General features: G+C 42.2%; 1 protein-coding gene across 10 annotated transcripts in view; it reads right to left on the reverse strand.

The window, feature by feature from the left end:
* Positions 1 to 21595, reverse strand: part of CHD6 (chromodomain helicase DNA binding protein 6) — a 201299-nt gene that overhangs the window by 65549 nt on the left and 114155 nt on the right. For all 10 annotated transcript variants that reach the window (XM_061437616.1, XM_061437610.1, XM_061437613.1 and 7 more), the window contains 7 exons: positions 19374 to 19495; positions 17887 to 18130; positions 16522 to 16698; positions 15774 to 15917; positions 12587 to 12842; positions 11395 to 11605; positions 1032 to 1227 (listed from right to left, as the gene is read on the reverse strand). In XM_061437616.1, the coding sequence (XP_061293600.1) occupies positions 1032 to 1227; positions 11395 to 11605; positions 12587 to 12842; positions 15774 to 15917; positions 16522 to 16698; positions 17887 to 18130; positions 19374 to 19495 (1350 nt within the window). The remainder of the gene's footprint in view (positions 1 to 1031; positions 1228 to 11394; positions 11606 to 12586; positions 12843 to 15773; positions 15918 to 16521; positions 16699 to 17886; positions 18131 to 19373; positions 19496 to 21595) is intronic.

Genomic DNA, 21595 nt, shown 5'->3' on the forward strand with positions numbered 1-21595 from the left:
CCAAACATTATTCAGTTTGGTTAGAAAGAACAAATTTAATCTGCAAATACAGTTAAGTCCCCTACAGGTGAACCTTCCAGTGGTGAGCTTTCAAAGATGCGAACACGTGTCTGGTTCCAGCAGGAACCAGAACCTGCGTGAAGCTCCGCCTCCTACTGCTGGCGGCCCTTCAGCTCTGCCATCTCCCTCCTCTGCCTCCTCCAGTCAGTAATTCTTCTTGCCCATTCGCTCGGTGCCAAGCCCTGTAAGCCAGCTGCTGTACTATACTACTGTACTTTTCAAGGCACTGCAGTATAAGATTAAAAATATTTCCTCTATTTTCTGTGCTTGTTTGTTTTTATTAGCTATTATTTGTGTGAAAAGTTATAAACCTATTGCATCACAGTACTATACAGCTGAATGTGTTAGTTGGGTACCTGTGGTAACTCTGTTGGACTTAACAAACAAATTGGACTTACAAACGCGCTCTTGGAAATGAACTCATTCATATGTAGTAGGGGACCCATACTTAACTGGCCACACTGACTCTAATGTGCTACATTAAATGGGGAGCAAAGGAACTAATGAGGATGCCTCAGTCACCCCAGCCACACCAGGGAACCTTCCCACACCTCTGGGTCATCTTCATGTGCTGTCAACGACATACAACTACCTCACAACCGAAGTGAGTGAAAATGCCAGAATCAATCCATATGTCAAGAATTATAAAATTACTCAAGCTTAGTATCTTTCTTTATATGTCTGATAATAACAATGAAGAGTAGCTCTACTCTACATTTTGGAGGCTACCACTGTGAAATACCATTTGATTTATCATAAAAGAAAAAAAACCACTCTGATTAGTGGGAAGGCTCGACATTCACTTCCTCCTTAGTTGTGCCCCCGGACCGAGGCCCTGAGCCTGCCATCCGGCCAATGCTGCAGCAGTAGCATGGAGCATGGCAGACTCTCTCTGCAGCCAAGCCAGGCCCTGTCGTGAGGTGCTTAGATTCAGGGACAGCTAAGGCAAACAGCAATCATCCTATGGTTACCTGCAAGTCATTTTGTGGGTTCCAGTCTGAATCAAATATGATGCAGGTATCGGCAGCTGTGAGATTGATCCCCAGGCCTCCCGCTCGCGTGCACAGAAGAAAGACAAAGCGGTCTGAGTCTGGCTTACAGAACCGGTCGATGGCTGCCTGGCGCAGGTTTCCCCGTACTCGCCCATCAATTCGCTCATAGGTGTATCTGAGGGGACCCAAACGAACGAAAGCCCAGGTGTTAATCATGACTTCAGTGGAGAACAGGCAACAACGCAGGAAGCTGGTGACTAACGGCCTTACACCCCTCACTTCTACGTATGGACCCAGTGTCAGCAGTCTAGAAAGAATCCCCCCTCTCTGTATGCAGCAGGGCAGACGCCTGAAACCGCGCTGCAAAATGTACCCCCTCTCAAAACAAACAGAAACCAAACCAAAACAAAAAACCAGCCACAGACTACAGAGGACTAGAGGAGCTGTAAACAAAGTATCAATCCCCACTGCCTGGGCAAATTTACTCTCGGTGTTTCCCAATTTTCTTGTACTGAATCTAATCATAAGATCGGGAAAGAAAAATAAAAGCCTCAACCATCTTTTAGTTGAGCACGTAGCATGGAATCAGAGTTCGAATCAGGCTCTATCTGCTTTTGGATGGACTGAGAATGGGAGGAAGACAGTATGGACAGGCTGTCTTGTTACGTCTCGGTTGGTCATTTCTACCCTAACAGTTCCTCGAGGTTCTAGAAGCAGAAAGCAACGCCTCCAAGTTTATAGCTGAAACCAAGGTCTTGTGGGCAATATGTTGCCAAGCACATAGGGAGAAATCATAAGAAAGGTTTCTGAGCTGAGTCAGGTTGGAAAGAAGCCAGAATTTTTAGAGGAAAATACAGTGAGGAAATAAAACTGAAAGTTATTAGGAAGGCACATGCCTGTGTGGAAAGTTAAGAAATAAAGGTGGACAGCATTGAGTAGGAGAAGGTAAGAGAGTAATTACTTTGGGAGCCTAGAACCACCTTCAAAAAATCAAAAGGTACGTTTAGGATGGAGATCGTGTAATTAGCACAGAATTAAAACAATGCCAATCTGGGTAGCTGCTGAGTCTTATCTTTTCTTATCTACCCCTTGACAATGGACAAATTAATATGAGGATGCTACCCTGGGCCCAATTTTGACCAACAAGTAAGAACTGGTTGGTTAAGTATAAGTAATAGGAACCAAGTGAGAAAAGAATCAAGTTACCCTAGACTCCACCATAGCCAAGAACGTGAATCCTGATGAAAATCTCAGTAGCCCAGAATCTGGGAAACTAGATTGCTAAAAATGGAGATTCATGACTGGTAAGAGACTAAGGACAGATCCTGAGGGGTAGACAGCTCTGGGTGGGGGTGGCTCTAGATAACTAAATTTGGTGATATAACCCTGCCATCTTTGAAAGTGAAAGTGTCAGTCACCCAGTCATGTCTGACTCTGCGACCCCATGGGCTGTAGCCTGCCAGGTTTCTCTGTCCACAGGATTCTCCAGGCAAGAATACTGGAGTGGGTAACCATTTCCTTCTCCAGGGGATCTTCCCAACCCAGCGATGGGACCTGGGTCTCCTGCACTGTAGGCAGAATCTTTACCATCTGAGCCACCAGGGAAGAGGAAAATCCACACGAGAAATCACCCAAGGAAATACAGGGAGAGACACCAGACCAACTCAGGCTCAGAAGGGAGATGTACAAGGCAAAGAGCCAAGTCCAGAAACCGCCTTCCCTTCACGAAGCTGTAGTGCACCCCCATCTGGAATTACAGGTGCAGAGCTTTCCTTTCTTCTTCTTTTTTTAATGCAATTAATTTAAGAATAATACATGAGGCGATAGAAGCAAATAAATAAATAAAACACAGTACAGGATTGTCATGAAGGTAGGCTAAGGAGATTCTGTCTTACACTAAAAGCTAATGGTCATAAGTTGAATTCTACAAAACTATGAAGCAATTAGATATATTATCATTGTTATTTACAACAGCCACAGCAACAATATTCACAGCAAGCTCTGAAGTGTCAAGCTCGGTGCCAGGCGCTGTGATACATGCATTCTTTATATTCACTTCTTGTAATAATCCCATGAGGTAGTTTCCCATTTTACATTTCAGAAAACATCAAAAACAAACAAACAAACAACCCCCAAAGACAAAATGACCCTCAAACAACATAACCTGCTCGGTCACCTAGCTGATGAGTGAGATCCCTCTGACTCAGAGTCCACCCTCTTAGTCAGGTTGCTGTGTGGCCTTCGTAATGTACCCTACGTGCCCATGCAGCAGGAAGATTTCCCTAACAACTTAGAAGAGAAAATTAAAGATAAAGAAGCACCTCTGGAAACCAGTTAATTCTAGTAGAAGGTGAGAACAGACGCTACAGGCATCAAACTGGCTGTGATGAACCGATGCCCTGAGGACCTGCCCTGAGTTACTCCTACGTTTGGCTGCATGTGTGACGCACTGGGCAGTGGAAGCAGCACAGCGCGTGGAGTCGGAAGGCAGGACTGAGATTCAGTTGAACGCTGGCTGCCAGCGCCCCAGCATCACACATGTGCACAGTCAGTGCTGCAGGCACAGAGCACTCGATGTTCTTTGACAAGACACCCCTCAAGCATCAGAGAGGAGCCAGATGCCCGAGGATCTGAGTGAGGCAGGGAACGAGCATCGTATTAAGGAGGCGGAGAAACCAATAAATAGTGATGATATGGTTCGGCAATCACTTAGGGAAAACATTCCCATAAAATTAGGTAGTGTTTTGGCCAGAGATGATAGAACATAGTTTTAGAAATTGTCCAGGATGAGTGGAACATTACTTCTCATTTCTATCACTTACTCGGTTTTGAGGGAGTGTGCTCAAAGAACACAAAACTGCAGTAAAAATCCAGTGATTTGAGAGTTCAATTAAATCGTTCCTCACTCCCCTGACTTCTGAGCCAGATCCTTTCGCTCTTGCCCGTACCCCTGTACGAGTATGGCACAGAATTAAATGGGAACAAAACCAAATTGACAGCTGGCGTGGCGACGAGGCTCAGGAACAAAGAAAATCTCGAGGGCTAGTAAGTCTGAATGAGGAAATTACAGACATCATAAAATTTTCCACACCAAACATTGGTATAGCAGTTAACCCTCTGTGTCAACTGCATTCTGAGTGAAATCCCTAGGAGTTGATGTGGTTCATCAAACGGTAATTCTGAGTCGCTGTCAAACATCAACAAGAAGCAGGTGGCACTCTGGAAAACCTCTGTGTGTTTGGGAGGGAGGGAGGGGGACAAAAACTCGCTTTTGGCACAACAGGAAATGCTGACCTCAGAAGGCCTGAAGGGAAATGAACAATCTCGTCTCCCAGCAATAACCCAGCTGGAAAAAATAAAGACTGGGAAAAAAAAAAAAAAAAAAACCACAACACAACCATTCATGATTGCCATAAACATATAAAATTCTTACAACTAATCTAAATAAGAAATACATGGGACTTGGCAACATGACACTAGGGGTCATGGTGGTTTGGTCACCAAGTCCCTACAGAGGTCCCAGCAGAAGGCTGGTCCTTATAAATATTTACTGAATCAACGGTGTATACAAAAGACCTGAGGGACGGCAGTGAATATCAAGTTCTTCAATGATGCAAAGATGTCAGTCCCACCCTACAACATGTGTAAGAGCTGATCAAAATCTCAACAAATGGATATAGCTATACATAGATAAATACAGATATGTAAATGTGTAATCTTTTTTTGGGAGCGAGGACTGGAGTAGTAAATACATTAAAAAAGAATAAGTCTGAAGTTCATCTGCAATAATATTGAAAATATTAATTTGCAAATAATATTGCAAAGCAATAGAAATACTGATCAAAAGAATAGAAAGGTTACATATTACACCCAATATATATAATATCTCATTATGTTTTATGGATAGTGTCTTATATAAATGGGAAAAAGATGAACTACTTAATAAACAGAAAATCAGACATATTTGGAAATAAATTAAATTAGACCCCCCCATTAATGTCATTTACCAAAACTGTAGAAGGACTGAAGACTGAAATGTAAAAAAATGAAATAAACCAAAGAAATCCAATTAAAGATTCTGAATTAACATACACATTTAACTCTTGTATCTCCTCAAATGTTTAAAATGATAAGTAAAGGGATTTTTTTAATGCATAATACTACTCTCCCCCAAATAAACCTACAAATAGAATACAAGAAGCTATAATAAAATTCTGGAAGTTGGAAAATAAATCAAGTGATACCTGATTCAAAGAAATCCCAGGTGAGAAAGAGCCTAATTCAACATGGCAGAATATCCAAGGGATCAGGCACTGGTGGCACTAGGTGCCCTGAAAGTGGGGATGCAAAGAGTCTGAACATAAGAGAACTAACTAGTTGAATATCTGCTGAAGTATCTACTAGCCTACAGATCACCCACCTCAGCCTTGAGAGTGAAAAAAGACCTGTAGCTTTCTCTACCTAGGAAATATCACACAGTAAAAGGCAGAGGTCTTACACTAAAAAAGGGAAGGAGGAAAGAAAGAGATATTGAGACTTCCCTACCTCTCTCCACCCCTTCCCCACAAGTCAGCTCCAAGTCCAATTAAGTTCCCACCCTTTGGGCAGGAGAGAGGAAGAAAAGAATCCAAAGCACTGACTCTGGAGGCGCCTCAGTGAAATGGCCCACCTAGATGGACAGCGTTTGCAGATGGAGAGGAAGGGAGCCAACACGCCGGCCCACAGGCCCGGAGCTTCTCGTCTCTGGATGGTGCCTACCATCAGGCAGCCAAACCAGACATCTGAGGAAAACCTCTGACCTGAAACACGAAGGCTTTGCTTCTGGTGTGGAGGGGCAAGGTCCTAACACACTAACCCTCCAGTAAATAACCGCAAGACCCTGGCAAAATACAGAAACAAACAAGTGAACAGAAAAACCTACCTGAGTTCAGGAAAGCAAGCAGATTTGGGGAAACAACAGGAATCTGTGGTTTTGGCCATGGGGGGAAGCAGGAGTTATGGCAAAGGTGCAGGACAGCTACACATCTTGATGAGACGCCACTGTCTTTCTGGCCAGAGGCACCAAGGACAGCAGTCTGGGGCAGCTAGGACCACCAGAGAGTGAGAGGGGACCTCCAGAAGGGACGGAGATGGTGAACCCCAAACTCTGGGTATAATGGCACCCCACTCCAGTACTCTTGCCTGGAAAATCCCATGGGCGGAGGAGCTGCAGTCCTACCTACCAGGCTGCAGTCCACGGGGTCGCTAAGAGTCGGACCTGGCTGAGCGACTTCATTTTCACCCTTCACTTTCATGCACTAGAGAAGGAAATGGCAACCCACTCCAGTGTTCTTGCCCGAAGAATCCCAGGGACAGGGGAGCCTGTTGGGCTGCCATCTACGGGGTCACACAGAGTTGGACACAACTGAAGAATCCCAGGGACAGGGAGGCCTGGCGTGCTGTGATTCATGGGGTCACAAAGAGTCGGACACGACTGAGCGACTGATCTGATCTGATCTGATCTGATCTGAAGCGACTCAACAGCAGTAGCAGCAAGGGTCTGGCTGACCTCTGAGGCACACACACTTGGGGCAAGCTGAAAGCAGTCTGAGCTGAGACTAGACCTGCCAGATGCCAACAGCCTTTGCACTTTGAGACTCACCTCCTTAACTGCCCCCAAATAGAAACCATCAACACCTCACAGCAATGTAACAGAATCCTATATCTCCATAACAAAAATGTTCACAATGTCCAGGGGAAACGTAACCCATTTTCAAAGGAACAGACAACAGATGTCAAATCTGAGATGTTCTGATGCTCAGACAAGACCTTTAAAGCAGCTCTTACAATCATGTTCAGTGAAGTAAAGACATGTACATGATGAGTGGAAAGATAGGAAATAAGAGCAGAGAAACCACACATCACACTAAGAAACAAATGGAAATCTCAGAACTAAAATACAATCTCTAATATAACGAAACCAATGGCATAATAAGCATGATGGAAAAGACAGACGAAAAGAGTCAGTGAACTTGAAGACAGATAATTCAAAACAAAAGGAGAGAGAGAAAAAGGACTAGAAAAAGAATAATAATAAAAAAGAAAGAACAGAGCCTAGGAACTTAAAGGTCAAATATAGAGGTAATTGGAATCTCACAGAGAAACATAAAAGTAGGGCAAAAGTAAAAAAAAAAAAAGAAATCAAAGAAATACTGACCAAAAGTTTCCTAAATTTGGTGAAAGATCTGCTTATGGATTTAAGGAGGTCAGTGAACTCTGCACAGGATGAAATCCACACATTATAGTCAAGCTGCCACAAACTGAAAATTAAAAAGAAAATCTTAGTAGAGTAAAAAAATACATTATATACAGGGGAACAGCTACTTAAATGACTGCAAAACTTCTCATCAGAAACCACGGGGGTGAGAACATAGTGGAACAGTAGTTCAAAGTGCTGAAAAGAGGGAGGCAAAAAAAAAAAGGCCAACCCAGAATTCTAATATGAAAGACAGAGACATCAACAAACAAAAAGAAAAAAATTTGACTTGAGGAAACAGACACTGTAGGAAGAATGAAAAAATAAAAATCTTTATCATCACTCATCTCAAAAGGACAAGACACTGAGCCTGTGGAATAACCAGCTGAGTACTATAAAAACTGAAAAATTACAGAAGAAAACTCAGAAATTAAAGGTGTTCTACCAGAGGGAGATGGTGAAGGACAGGGAAGTCTGGTGTGCTGCAGTCCATGGGGTCACAAAGAGTCAGATCGCCTGAGTGACTGAACAGCAAAACCAGAGGTACAGCAAACCAGAGGTACAACAAGAAACAGAGGTACATAAAATGAGATGGAGAAGTAGAGAAAACAGGAAATTAGGCAATCAGAAGGTCTGACACATAAATAACAAAAGTTTCACAGATTGAAAGCAGACCAGAAAGAAATAATGAAAGATAAAATACAAGAAAACACCCCCTAGAACTGACAGAGTATAATTTGCCATGGAAAGACCTAAAATACATCCAGTTCAACAGATGCTATACAAAACCCAGTTCACTGTCAAATGTCACAGTACTTGGACAGAGGACAGATCAAAGCTTCTGAACAGAAAGATCATGTCACATACACAGACCAGGAATCGGAAAGGCTTTGAACTTCTAGACAATCCTGGAAACTAGAAGAAATGGACTAACAACACCTTCGAAACTCTGTGGGAAAATTATTTCTAATCTACTATCTCAAACTCAGCCAAACCATTGCTCAACGGTGGGAGTGAACATTCTGACCAAGTCTCAGAACCCACGTATCATTCACCCCTTTGCAGAAGCTCTCAGAAGAGGTACACAGGGTCCACCAGCAAGACTAGACTCAAGAGGAAAGGAAAAGAAAGCTGCCAGAGTGCTGAAGGAAGGGAGATCACAGATGATGACTGAGCACCAGGCAGGAGGGGTAAGTGGGCGGAGAGGAAGAGACCAAAGGTCCCAGGAGAGATGGCTCAGACATGAAGCTGATGTGGCTGCACATAACAAAGGGAGATTCAGATGGCCACAATAAATTTTGGAGCTGAATTATAATGTGTATATTTAAAATTTCACACTGAATAAAAAAAAAAATTTATAGCTTCAGGAAAGATTAAAATCATGCAGGAAAGAAACAGTAAACAGCATACTACGTGGCTGAGCTGTAACGCATTATTTATATAAGTCGCAACAAAAACTAAATATTAATTCAACCCAAAGTATTGCATGGCAGGATGGGAAGATGGGAGGACAGGAGACACAGAGGTGGTAATTATGAGGGGCAGTGAAAGAAAGGAAATATTCATCTCCCATAATGAGAACAGATAATATTTAAAACTGAAGAAAAAGAAAGAAATTACAACTACTAACATTCTGTAAAGCTACAGCTATATATACCAAAAGAAAGCACGTAAGGAGTTTAAAAGCTTCAGGTGGGGGGAAGCTGGGGTATGTGGTGCTATCAGGAAATGCTATTTTTCATAGGTCTAAAAGAATAATTTGCCTTGTCAAATTATGTGCATGTATAACTTTGATGAAAACAAAAAACTAAATTAAGAAGAGAAAAGTAATGGTGATATTAAGGCCAGAAGTCCCTGCTGGGTACAGAGCTTGGATGAAAAAACCACTAAAGAATGAAAAGAAAAAAGCCATAAAAAAATGAAAAGAAAAAAACTTCAGACTATTTATATGATACAGTTGAGCGGTGGGGGAAGTCTTTTTAAGCATGTTAATTTAAGCATAAATAAGCACTTAAGTTTATTTAAAGCAGTTTTAAGACTGGGAGATTTCTTATAAAATTTAAAACTTCTAAAAATAAAATAAATAAACAAAAACCCACAGCCATAAAGAAAAAGTCAAAAGCAACACTGGGGAAGCATTTGCACCATATTCTTAACAAGCGATTTTTATAAATTAATTAATAAACAAAAAGGCAAAGAGTAACAGAAAATGGGAGAGCATAAGCAATGCACAGAAAAGAAATATAAACAGCTAATAAACATAAAATATATTCACTCTCATTCATAATAATAAGTATAAATTAAAACAAGAGACCATAATTTTGGCTTATTGAATTAGCAGAGACTAAAAGGCAAAAACAGGATTGATCAGAGTATGAGGAAAAAAAGAGCATTCTCATACACCATGAAAAGGGAGATAAAAGTGTCTTTCCAGGGGGTGTTTTGGAAATACGTATTAAATGTTTTTAAAAATGTACATCAGAATTTATCCCAAGGAAATAACTGGCAACATTCACAGTGACTGCTAAATGATATTTAGAGTTCCTAAAAATGTTGAAAAACTGGAAACAACCTAAATAAGAGACTATCATTCAAATCATCAAAACTATGTTGTAGAAAAATAAAGCAAAAAACTCCATAATATATCAAATAAAAAGGTGAGTTACAATGCAGAATGTAGCATATGACCCCAATTCAAGCAAATCAACAACAAAACTAAATATACGTAGGCACAAAGAAAAGAGACTAAGAAGATAAATGTCCAAGTATGAATGGAGTTTTGAGCTGGTGGTGGTATTAAAAAAGTGTCGCTATTTTCAAGAGCAACTATAATACTTAGGTAGTTTTAAAACAAAATGAGCAATAAGTGATAAAGGAGCTAAATAAAGACATTCGTACTTGGTAAAAGTTAATTACACTGTTACTCATTTGGGTGGGGGGGGGGAATCTCTTTAAAAAATCTTCAAACTAGTAGTTGTATATATTTTGAAAAGATAACTATATAAGAAGCAAGTATTCTGGCAATTCATCTAGAGTAAATTATTAAATACAAAACTGCTTTCTAGTTTTGATATATTCCTCAAAGAAAAAAAATAATGCAAGTCTCAAGAATTCTTTACCTAAATTACATCTCCACTACAGGAGTCTGAGAAATTCTTTTAGTGCCTAATCTGATTTCAGAGAATTATTTATGTAATGTTAAATGTGAGAATAACCCATAGTTAAGTTGGTCATTTCCTTTAATTACTTTTTCTATAACTTCTCCTATGTTATAAGGAGAAACAGAATCTTCAAAGATCAGAACATGTAATACAATTAGGATTTGCCACGATGACTATATAAAAACAAAGAGGTACTCTAAACCTACCAATGCCTTGGCTAATAGTTTCTAAGATTTTGAGAAGTCTTTTAACATTAAGAATAAATTTTAAAAATGCATTTGCCATCTTCAGATCGTTGGTGGATCCCATTGGCTGGAAATGGATTGATATGGTGTAATGTAACAAATGCAGTACCCTCACAGAGCCCAAGCAACCCACATGATACCCCAGGCTTTCCACCTGCATCAGTAATGGAACCTAGGTTCAAGGAATTAGAGGAATATAAACAAGAAAATAAACTGGGATGCCACAGCTAGTGTATCATAAAATCTTAGAGGGTTGGCTGAGAAAAAACATAAAGCATCCCCAAGTTCAACTGTCAGCTGGAGCTCTTTTAGCAACTTGATATAGTGATGCTTTCCAGAGTTTATTTTTCTCATCACGGGGCGAGAAGGGGGTTGGCGGTGGGGGGAGTAAATACATTATTTTCTTAACCTGCTGTAATGCTATTTGAACTCTGTTTCTTAAAAGAATATAAATAAATATGCAAAATTTATTTTTTAAGCAAAGCAAAGGCTCCTATCATAGGAAATTCACTCTCAAGACACTTAAACCTGGCCATAAGATTCAACTCTGAATTTCAGCCAGTCTTTCAAGAGAAGATTCCTTTTCTCTATTTTCTAATGCTTTTTTGTTGTTAAAACATAATTTTTGAATGAATCAAAAAGGCAACAAAGAAAAGGAACTGCCTGCAGCACCTGATGCCCAGCTTTGACACAAGGCTCACCTTCTCTGGATGAGATAATCTTCCAGGATGTCGAGACAGCGCACCATCTGCGAGAAGATGAGCACTTTGTGGCCGCCAGCGATCAGCTTAGGGAGCAGTTTATCAATCAGCACCAGCTTCCCTGCGGCCTGGATCATGGCCTGCAGCTGAAAGTCCGGGGCATCGGGGCTGTGGGTTTTCCGGAAGTCCTCCAGAATTTTCTCCTCTGCCCCTGAAAAAGGATGCAACGAAAGTATTCTTTGAACAATCTGTATGGGCAAGTGACTTTCTGTTTGACAGAGCCTAGAAGAAACGGAGTGAACGGAGTGAGGCAGTGCGGTGTGTGTATCCCTGATCCACCCCCTCAACCATGGGCTCCACAGTAGGGGCACGACTGTCCTGCAGAGAACACAGGTGACGTGCTCTCCTGGGAGTCTGACCAGGTAGAGAAAGGATCTGAAATACCAAGCTGACTCAGGCAAGTAAATAAACCTTCACAGAAAGTTGACAAAAAGGAACTTCCCCGGTGGTCCAGTGGTTGAGAATCCACCTTCCAGTGCAGGGGATGTGGGTTTGATCCCTGACCCTACATGTTGTTGGGCAACTAAGCTTGCACACCCCAACTAGACAGGCCCATGTGCTGCAACTACCGAGCCCACGCCGCACAGTGAGAGAAGCCCCTGAGTACCCCAACTAGATAAAGTATGTGTCCTGTAATGAAGACTCAGCACAGCCTAAATAAACAAAGAAAAATTTTAAAAGCAGACAAAAAGACATACCTTTTGGACATAAACACTAGTGATCGGCAAGCCATTTGGGATTTAAAATTTCATCAAAAAGTTTTATTTAAAAGAAAAAAGCTTCCAACATGTTCTCTATCTAGTACAGTTAATTGTTAATTTATCTGCAGAGAGTTTTAATCTCACTGTGCCATGATCGCTTTTTCAATGAAGTAAGACATCTCCCTGCTCCCAAGTGGGAAGTGTGGGCCAGACTGCAGGCCCACAAAGGACAGCTGTCATCATCTGTCTTCTGATGGGCAGAGAACTGGTTCAAAACGGGGCTCTGTGTACTCACTGGCCAGATCACTGATGCAGATCCACTGACCTCTTTGAACCTCAGTTTAATGCTTGGTAAGAAGGTCAGAATTCACACCCGAGTGTCTCATGGGGATCGATACGTCAGATGGACAGGCCTCCCCACGCCCGCTCACCGCTGATCAGGTAGGGATGGTTGCAGCACTTCCTCAGCTCCATCATGGTGTTGATGAGGTTGGGCATGTTGTGCTGGTTGGCCCCCTTGCTCAGGAAGGAAAAGTTCTTCTCCAGGATGGCACGGTAGTACTTCTTCTGGATATTGGTCAGCTCTACTTCGATGATTGTCTCTTGCTTGGGAGCGAGGTTCTTTTCCACGTCATCTTTTAGCCGCCGAAGCATCATCGGTTTGAGGATAGACTGCAGTTTCTTCACCTGGCCAGGGAAACGAGACCTGTTTACCTGCCCGGATCCCCATTCAGTAATGGTTACTGGGGTGATTCCAACCTTTGCTACAGTCTCTTGAGCATCTAATCATGGAACTGCGGCAGCTGACTAAATGTAAGGTCAAGACTGATGCCTGAACAGGAGGAGCTTACAGGAGGACTGAAAGGAAAAAAGGGATCTGGTTTTGATTCGCAAGCAATTACTGAGAACTCATGTGGGAACCTTATATAAAGGGAGAAAGATACAAAAGACAGGACCTCTTCTCCAGGATGGAGAAAACAAACCTCTCTCTCTGACATGCACTTGTATGGAGCAATTGCCTGAGGAATGTTTTCAGCCATGTTAGGAGGCACAAGTGATATATTATGAGGGGAAGATGTATATGCTGAAAGAACAGAGTAAGAAGCAGGGGAATCTGCGGGGTGGGCCAAATGGATGAAGGTGGTCAAAAGGCACACACTGCCAGTTATAAAATGAGTAAGTCCCGGGGATGTGATAGACGGCACAGTGACTACCGTTAGTAATACCATATTGTATATTTGAAAGTTGCTAAGAGTAAATCTTAAGACTTCTCATCACTAGAATAAAATTTACATATGTATGGGGAGGCAACTAGATTTACTGGTGTAATCACTTTACTATATACTACTATATCACTTCACTATACTACATATATTGAATTGTTACAAAACACATCCGAATATAGTGTTGTACGTCATTTATATCTCAATTAAAAAAAAAGGCAGAGGCAATCTGGAAATGGATTCCTCTCGTATTTAAATAAAAGCAGCCAACAAGTTTGGGGGTAGTGATGTACACAGGGAATGCGGTAAGGTGACGCCTCCCACTCCATCAGGCAAGCTGTCATCTCAGGGGCACTTTTGAGCCTGACAGTCTTCTTTGCTATGATTTGTGTGTTCTTGCCCTAACAGACCAGGCCTGGACAGCAGATCTCTATGCACTTGACTGCACTGGCAAGTGCCCTCTCCCAAGAAGAGGGCAGAGACGGGATTCAAAGTCAAGGTACCTGAGTTCACCCTGAGCTAAAACCTGAGACCAGTGAGATTAATGCTGGTGGGAAAGTAAGAGGCAAGTACGAAAGATCAAGTTATAAAGAGCTGTTCAAAAATTTCAAAAGGGTAGATTCTGCACAAATAAGCTGTGGGTTGCGCCAATGCTTCCTGCTGAAATAAAGTGATTTCTAGAGAGTTTGATTTAAAGGAGTTACTTGAGCAGGTTTTAAACAACAAGGAATAGGCTTTACTTTGTAACCAGATGCTTTCTAAAACTTCTATTTACTAGGATTTAAAATATACAGACATTTGGGGCCATTTTTGTGGCTTTTCCCTAACAAATCCCAATCTTCAATCTAATCCATTTAATGAACGCTTTATTTTAGCAACCATGGAACTTAGGTATGTAATCCCCACAGGGATAAGGAATTACTACGTAAGAACCCAAAGGGGAAAGACACAGCTAGGGACTTGTGAAAAGACAGGGACAAATGCCAAGTCTGCCACATGCTGGGTTCAGCGTTCGCCCTTCACCTGGTTCGTACCTTGAATCATTTAGAGTATACTATATGCCAGACACTGTGCTGGTCAATACAACAAACACAACTTGGGAGGAGATGTGGGCCTTGTCCTCAAGGAGGTCATTGTCTAGGAAGAAGAGAAAACGCATACCACAAGATAAGTGCAACGGGAGAAGAGGAAGCATTTCTAACGGTCCAAAAACGGAGAGAGGGCTGGAGTTGGCTTTGCAAAGTTCAATAGATACTGCGAACGTCAAGAAGGGGAATGAAGTTTGATTACTCACTGCTCTCAAAGTCTGACTCGTCGCTGAAGTAGAAACAAACAGATTGGAACCACAGCATGTACTCTCGACATCTGTTAGTGAAATTCCCAAACTTTCTCCATTCCCAAATTCTCTGCCCAGACCCACTCTCACGCCACTGCTAGATTAATTTAGCAGAACTAATTGTGTCGTTGCCACGATCAAAGCCTTGTGTTGCTTCTCTAATGCCCATCAAATCCTTCAACCTGTCTTTCAAGATGTTCCCACAATACGGTGTGGAACTCCTCCGGCTTCATACTCCACACTTCATCCCCAGCTCAGCCAGATGATCCCCTACCACTGAATAAATTCCATGGCTGCTGCTGATTGCTTTTTTTTCCCATGCAAAGTAGTCATTATCATCTCTATCTCTGCCTAATGAAAACTTACCCACCCTTTAAAGTTTATTTTCAAATTGTACTCTCTCCATGCAGTTGTTCCAAAGTCCTAAACAGATGTGACCTTTCTTGCCTTTTAAGTCCTCAGCTCTGTTCATTGTTCCTCTTGTGACCCTTACACCTGTCTGCCTTATTTCTGTAATGTCCAGTCGAGATTTCTACCCACTGTAGATAGATATTTATTAATGTTGGTTTGTTTTGAAACAGCTTTGAGTCCAATAAGCAAGACTCAGGACCACATCTTTGAAAACAGGAAATTGAGTTGATCTGGACAAAACGGACCGACCAACTACTCTAATGTACACCTGCCTTCTGTTCCTCAAGAAAATGAGCCTGGAAACATGTTGCAGGAGGAGGGGCGAAGGATGAAGGAAGCAGAGGAGGAGGGAAGCATGGCCCTGAGGGCAGACGATGAACAAAATCACTAAAGTTATTTATACATGAGATTAGTGAAAGCAAGAGGCTAGAGATTAGGTATTTTGGATGCCGATTCATTTATTGTTTGGATAGAAACTGCTAATGATCAGTTGATCCTCCTCCACATAAATTAAATAAAGGAGGCGGTGCAATTTTACCAGGGGTGTGAAAACTGGCTAACTCCTGTCCCCATGGTGACTTTGTTTTTCCCTTGATGGTGAAAGTAGCGATCACCTTGACTCCTCCAATCCTTCAGGCCCCTATTTACCTGCTCCTCTGTCTTCAGATCTCCAAACTCCTCCAAGAAAGCAGTCTCTGAAGGGAACTGTGATGGCTCCAGGAAGTTGAGCAGACTGAAGAGCTCCTCCACCGAGTTCTGCAAGGGCGTCCCCGTGAGCAGCACCTTATGCTCCTGCACAGATTCACAGCACGGGGAACAGGTCTGAGCCGCCAAGACAGCAGGTTTGGGTGGGAAAGTGACGCCAGGGCCTCTTGGGCTCAATTTGGGGGCAAGTTTGTTTTTGCTTTTATGACAACATCGAGTGATAACATCAACAAACAGATCAACCTTCCTTTTACATCCCTGAGTCCAGCAGCAATTCCATGTTAGCTAAAGCACCCACTCACTCATTCACATTCTGGAGGGCCTGCTAGCCACAGACTGGGCACTGCGCCAAGGCAGTGATGTTCAAGGCTATCATCTTTGGTACCAGATCATTCAGGGACCTGGAAACAAGCCAAAACAACACATTTCCTGGTCACAAATGCCATGGTACTTAAGATGCCCCTGGGTCCCTCTGGGAGTCAATCTGTGGAAAAGGTCAAATTGCCGACCCAGTTTATAACAACAACAACAAAAATTTGATTCCTGCACCATCGGAGGTACAAAGGACAAGAAGAAAATCTAGGGTAAACAGACTGTGCACAAGTAGGCTGCATGCAGATGGCTAGAGAACGCTTCCTCCACCGTGAACAGGAGGGGCCTGTGTTTACAGAAAGAGCTCGCCAACTCTCACCAGGGCCATGAGCTTCAGGCCCTCCAGAAGCTTGCAGTTCCTGTTCTTCAACCTGTGGGCTTCATCGATGATCACACAGCTCCAGTGAATCTTCTTCAGCTCTGGGCAGTCTGCCAGGATCATCTCAAATGTTGTAATGACAACATGGAACTTGAAGACACCTGACAGGGGGTTTCCCTGAGGATGACACAAGCAAAGGCAGAGCTTTACACATGGCTGGAGAATGCAGCTACCGGGTTACAAGCTGGATTGGAGAAGGTGGCAAGATAGATGGTCGGACCTAGGTGAGAGGCCAATAAGCACAATCTTCCTCTTTGAGAAGAGAAAGAATAGGAGAATCAAACCAGCTGTTTAGACAAGAGAGAGATCCTGTTAATTCAAAGAAACAAAAATCAAGATTGCATGTACCCCCACAAAAGCGAGATAAGAGTATGGAAGGCCAAGCAAGGAAGCTTTTTGTTCATTACTTGCCATGATAGGGAAAGCTGATGGGTGTTGACCCACATGTTCCTAGCCAGCTGGTGGTCTAAACCACGCAGAGCTTGAATGCCCAAAGAAAACCCTCTTTGCTAGTTTCCAGGTAGAATTAATTTCACCTTGTACCTTGGGTTCTAGAACAGACTCAATGTCGTGACCCTGATTCACCTGGGACAAGGGCTACCAGGCAGGACATACTTTTGTCTTTCAGTTTGTCTTCCTGCCACCATCACATTTACAAAGCAGAGCTGCGTCCCATTAGAGCACATCTTAAATTTCTCCTGGGTGTCTCCTGCTGCCTGTGAAAACTATGGTATGAGCCCTGCCTCTCCTGTGACTGCATTCATTTAATATTTACCTTCTTTATGGAAACCAATGCTTAGGACAAGCCTATAAGGATACTGAGCAAAGTGCTTATACTTAACAAAATCTTCTTACAAAATCCTGCTGTGCTTTAAACTATTTGTTTTCTCTTTATCCTTTAACCTCAAATCCGTTAACCTCCTCTCTCTCCAAACTCGTTGGCTGAGGATCCTTCCTTTGTTCACAAATCCCTCTGCTCACTTTCTTCACTGAGCACATCACAATTCAGATAAAATTTTCTGCATGTAAAAGCAACTTCCTAAGCCAACCAAGAAGCTTTCGGGGTCCTAAAAAGAGCCTCTCGTGCATGTCGGAGTGGAAAGTGTGCCCTACAGTTCTGTGTTTTATCACGAAGAAGTTACAGGGAGGAGTGAGACGTCTGCCTCAATAAGAACGTGACTCTACAGAGTAAGTCAACAGTAATTCCATGTAGGGCACTGAACTCTGGAAGACAAGGGGTAGAGAGGCTGTTGTGCACCACGATGGCAAGATGTCCTGGATCCCTGCGACGGGTGGAGGGCTCACCTGTGCGTCTCTGTACACCATCTCGTACTGCTGGATCATCTGCCTGCTGATCTGGCTGCCGTGGTACACGATGGCATTCATTTCTGTCCACGTTCGGAACTCCCGCTCCCAGTTGGTGATGGTGGAGAGTGGGGCGATGATGAGGAAAGGGCCGTGGATGCCCCTGAGGAATATTTCTGAAAGGAACGTGATGGACTGGATGGTTTTCCCTAGGCCCATCTCATCGGCCAAAATGCAGTTTTTTCTGCAGAGTAAGAAACAGACCGTTCATCGTCAACATGGGAAAGAGGCGGAGGTTGGTTACAATGAAAAAGATACTACAGAAGCGTACCTTGACCTGTAAGGTCATTGGTGGAGGTTTTATCAGCATTTTCCAGAGATGCAACTGAGGCAAGTTTCCATTACTGTTATTTACACCCTGCCTACTTCCAGAAGGGAACTATTGCAACTTGTGAGAAAATACATGAGATGCATACATTCAAAAGGAAACTACAGATACTAAAAATTAAAATAATAGTGCGGCAAGGAGAAAATAAAATGCCTCAAACCTACACCAGTTCTCTACCTGACGAACTTCATGGAAGCAAAGGCAAAAACAGAAACACAAGTTACACGATTCTCATCGCCTATCACCTGTGTTATCAAAGGACAGACTTTCAACCCCTATCCTAACTTCCGTGTCAGAGTGAAAACACTGGTCTCTTGCAGTGACCCAGAACCACGGACTGCACACATTGGTCATCTCTGAAGGTGTGGCCCCTGTCCAGTCTCGCTCATCACCGCGCAGGTGGGCAACCCCAGACCTGCTGCTGTGTTTCAGTGAGCTACACCCTGAGTCCCACTGTGAGTGACGGAGACAAGGTTGGAACACAGGTCTCCAGAGTGCCAGCTTGGTATGTGTTCCATGCCATGTGGTCTTTAACATCAATGCTGGGGGGCACCCTAGAATGTTAATAACATCTTAAAAGATGTTAACCCATCTTTCTCAGATGTCATCTGCTTCATCTAGATTCTGACAGGGACTGAAGCACAGGGTTGAAAACGATAAGTCGAGGCCATCCACGGCTCACAAACAGATAGTGGAGTTGGGACTAGAATGCAGATTCATTCTCCCTTAGAGCCAATTTGTGTTAAAGACTTGGGAGATAAAAACACAGTTTTAAAGGATCTTTGGGGTTTTGTTTCACTTAGATTGAACCCAACCTTCTGGTTAGACTGACAAAGGAAAAAAAAGAACAATGTTGATGACATCTAAAGATCATTACTCTCTGGTCAGAGAAAGCAAACCAAACCAAATCTGACATGAAAAACAGAAGTCCTGGTACTCCTGATGTACAGAGATCACCCACTGAACTGATGGCTCCACTGCACTCTTCCACCCCTCTGCTACTGTCCCGCTATGCTGGCTAAGCCCACCATCTCCCTCCTGGCACAAACATTTGGTAGAAAGATCAGCCCTGAAGACAGGACTGGTTCTGGTTCCACACCTGTTATACCAGTTAAAAAGAAGCCAGTTCATCCCCTCCAGCTGGTACTCCCGGAGCTGGTTACTGTTCTTATACTCTCGTGACTTCTCAAGTTTCTGCCAGGAGTCTGAAGCAGGTCGCTCCTAGGGGAGGGAGGGCAGAGAACACAGGACACACAGCGATGTTTGAGGAGCACGGTGTGGACAGGGACGCAGGGGGCGATGGGGAAGGTGGTGAGCCTCACAACGCCGTCCTAGAGCTACCTGCAAACTGCAGCTGCTGTCTTCTGACTGAGGAGCAGGCCCTGTATTTTCTAGATTTCAGCAGATTACACTAAGAACACCTCTATAAAATTTGCAAGCAATTAATGAAGAAGAGAAACAGATTCACCTAAAATCTTGGTTAAGTGTTATATTGCTTTACTGAGACTCTTAGAAATCATTCCCACTAACATTTTAATTTCCCTACAAGCCAGCACCAAGGTTTTTAGTTTTCTATAGATAGAATTTTTTGTTATTTGTCCCTGTGATATTAGCTCAGGAAAGTACACCGGGTCAAATATTTTGTTGATGAGTTTCTAAAGCTAAAAAGCCTGTATAATTGAAACTATAAATTCTTTAAATTCGCCATAAACGTAAGAGCAATCTTACTGCTTTACTTTTCAATATGAAACACCAATTTCTAAATGTAACTGATCTCTGTTTATATGAAATGCCATTTTTATCATATATTAAGTTCTAATATATCCAGGGAGCTATATCCAGAGTCTTACTGCAGTAAAATCACACATTTGAATTACTATAGCTCTACATCTGATGGGGAATTATTTTACAAAAATGTCTTGGCTATTTTTTAATTTAGTATTCTGTGCAACCGTAGAATCAATGTCAAATTCCCTTAAAATTCTATTGGAATTTCTAATCTGGGGAAATTTTTAATTTTTAGGTATTAAGTCTGCCCATCTAAAAATTTTATTTAGGTTTTTTTATTATTTGGACATATATTTGATTATTTTGCTTCTAGACAAATCGAGCCCCTAGACTGACACTTTTAAGGTCTCAAAAAATTAAAAAAAAAAAAAAAATCTTACCTATGCCTGTAGTTACATAGAGAATTTTGAGACTGCAGCTTTTCTAACAGCAATTTTAGTTTGGGAGTTTTACTTTGGGGTATTACAGAAAGCTTGCTCCTAAAATATGTTATTATCTAAAACTAAGCCATTTGCATGTAAGATTTAATAAAATATCCCCAATCATATTGTATCATTGATATTTGGAGATAAGTATAACGGTTCAATCTGTCCAGACTACTGGAAGTGTGGAAACTTTCAGAAACTTACATACCACAACTTAACCTACAAAATTACGATAGCTGTAGTTAGGCTAAGCTCCTTGAAATAAAATTTGTTGAATATTACATCAGCACATAGGTACAAGGTGCTTTTAGAAATGTAAGGGGAAATAATTTATTACGTCAAAAAAATAATTTTAAAGAGAAAGCTTTTAAGCCAAGACATTCTCATATAAACTCTCTTGCTCTGTTCCCTTAAAGAAATTACATTCTTATCCCCTAGGAATCATTCAGCCTGGCTTCCTGAAGCTCACGTCACTCATTTTAATGGCACTCTACCCGACACTATGGGGAGACTTTCTGGAATGTTCCTCATCTCTAGAGACTGAAGGGGCTCACTTTTAGCATCACAGATACTGTAGAATAGACGTTCACTGCAGGTTTCTACTTTGCTGCCTTGGTAGCACTCCAGATACAGAGGCATCATACACTAATCCAGTCCCTCCTCTGGGTCTTCCCGCTTTCTCCAGGTTTTAGTTTTATGTCACCTACTGCCCAGAAACTTCAGTGATCTAAGCATGAGACTTGAAATCAGCTAGAAGTTTCCGATGCCTGGTCTGGCTGGCTCCTCAGTGGTATCACAGATGACAGGCAAGCACCTACCCCAGGGCTCCAAAACCTTCAGTGGCTATTATTAAATTCAAAAGAGAATTGATATTTGGAGTCTCCAAGGTCGGTCTTGACTATTAAATGACTGCTACTCTCTTTGCAAAGTCGTTACTGACACTCTGTCTTGCTCTCCCCAAAGTCTGTTATTTTATGTACAAGCAACCAATTTTTAACCAAATAGCTTTTAGGGATAGAATGTTCTAGTCATTAAGACAAGTGATATAAAAACAACAATAAGGAACTGGGTAAGAGAAAATCATATAAAAATGTGATTTTCTTGGGAG

This window comes from Bos javanicus, chromosome 13 (assembly GCF_032452875.1).
Source record: "Bos javanicus breed banteng chromosome 13, ARS-OSU_banteng_1.0, whole genome shotgun sequence".
Taxonomy (NCBI): domain Eukaryota; kingdom Metazoa; phylum Chordata; class Mammalia; order Artiodactyla; family Bovidae; genus Bos; species Bos javanicus.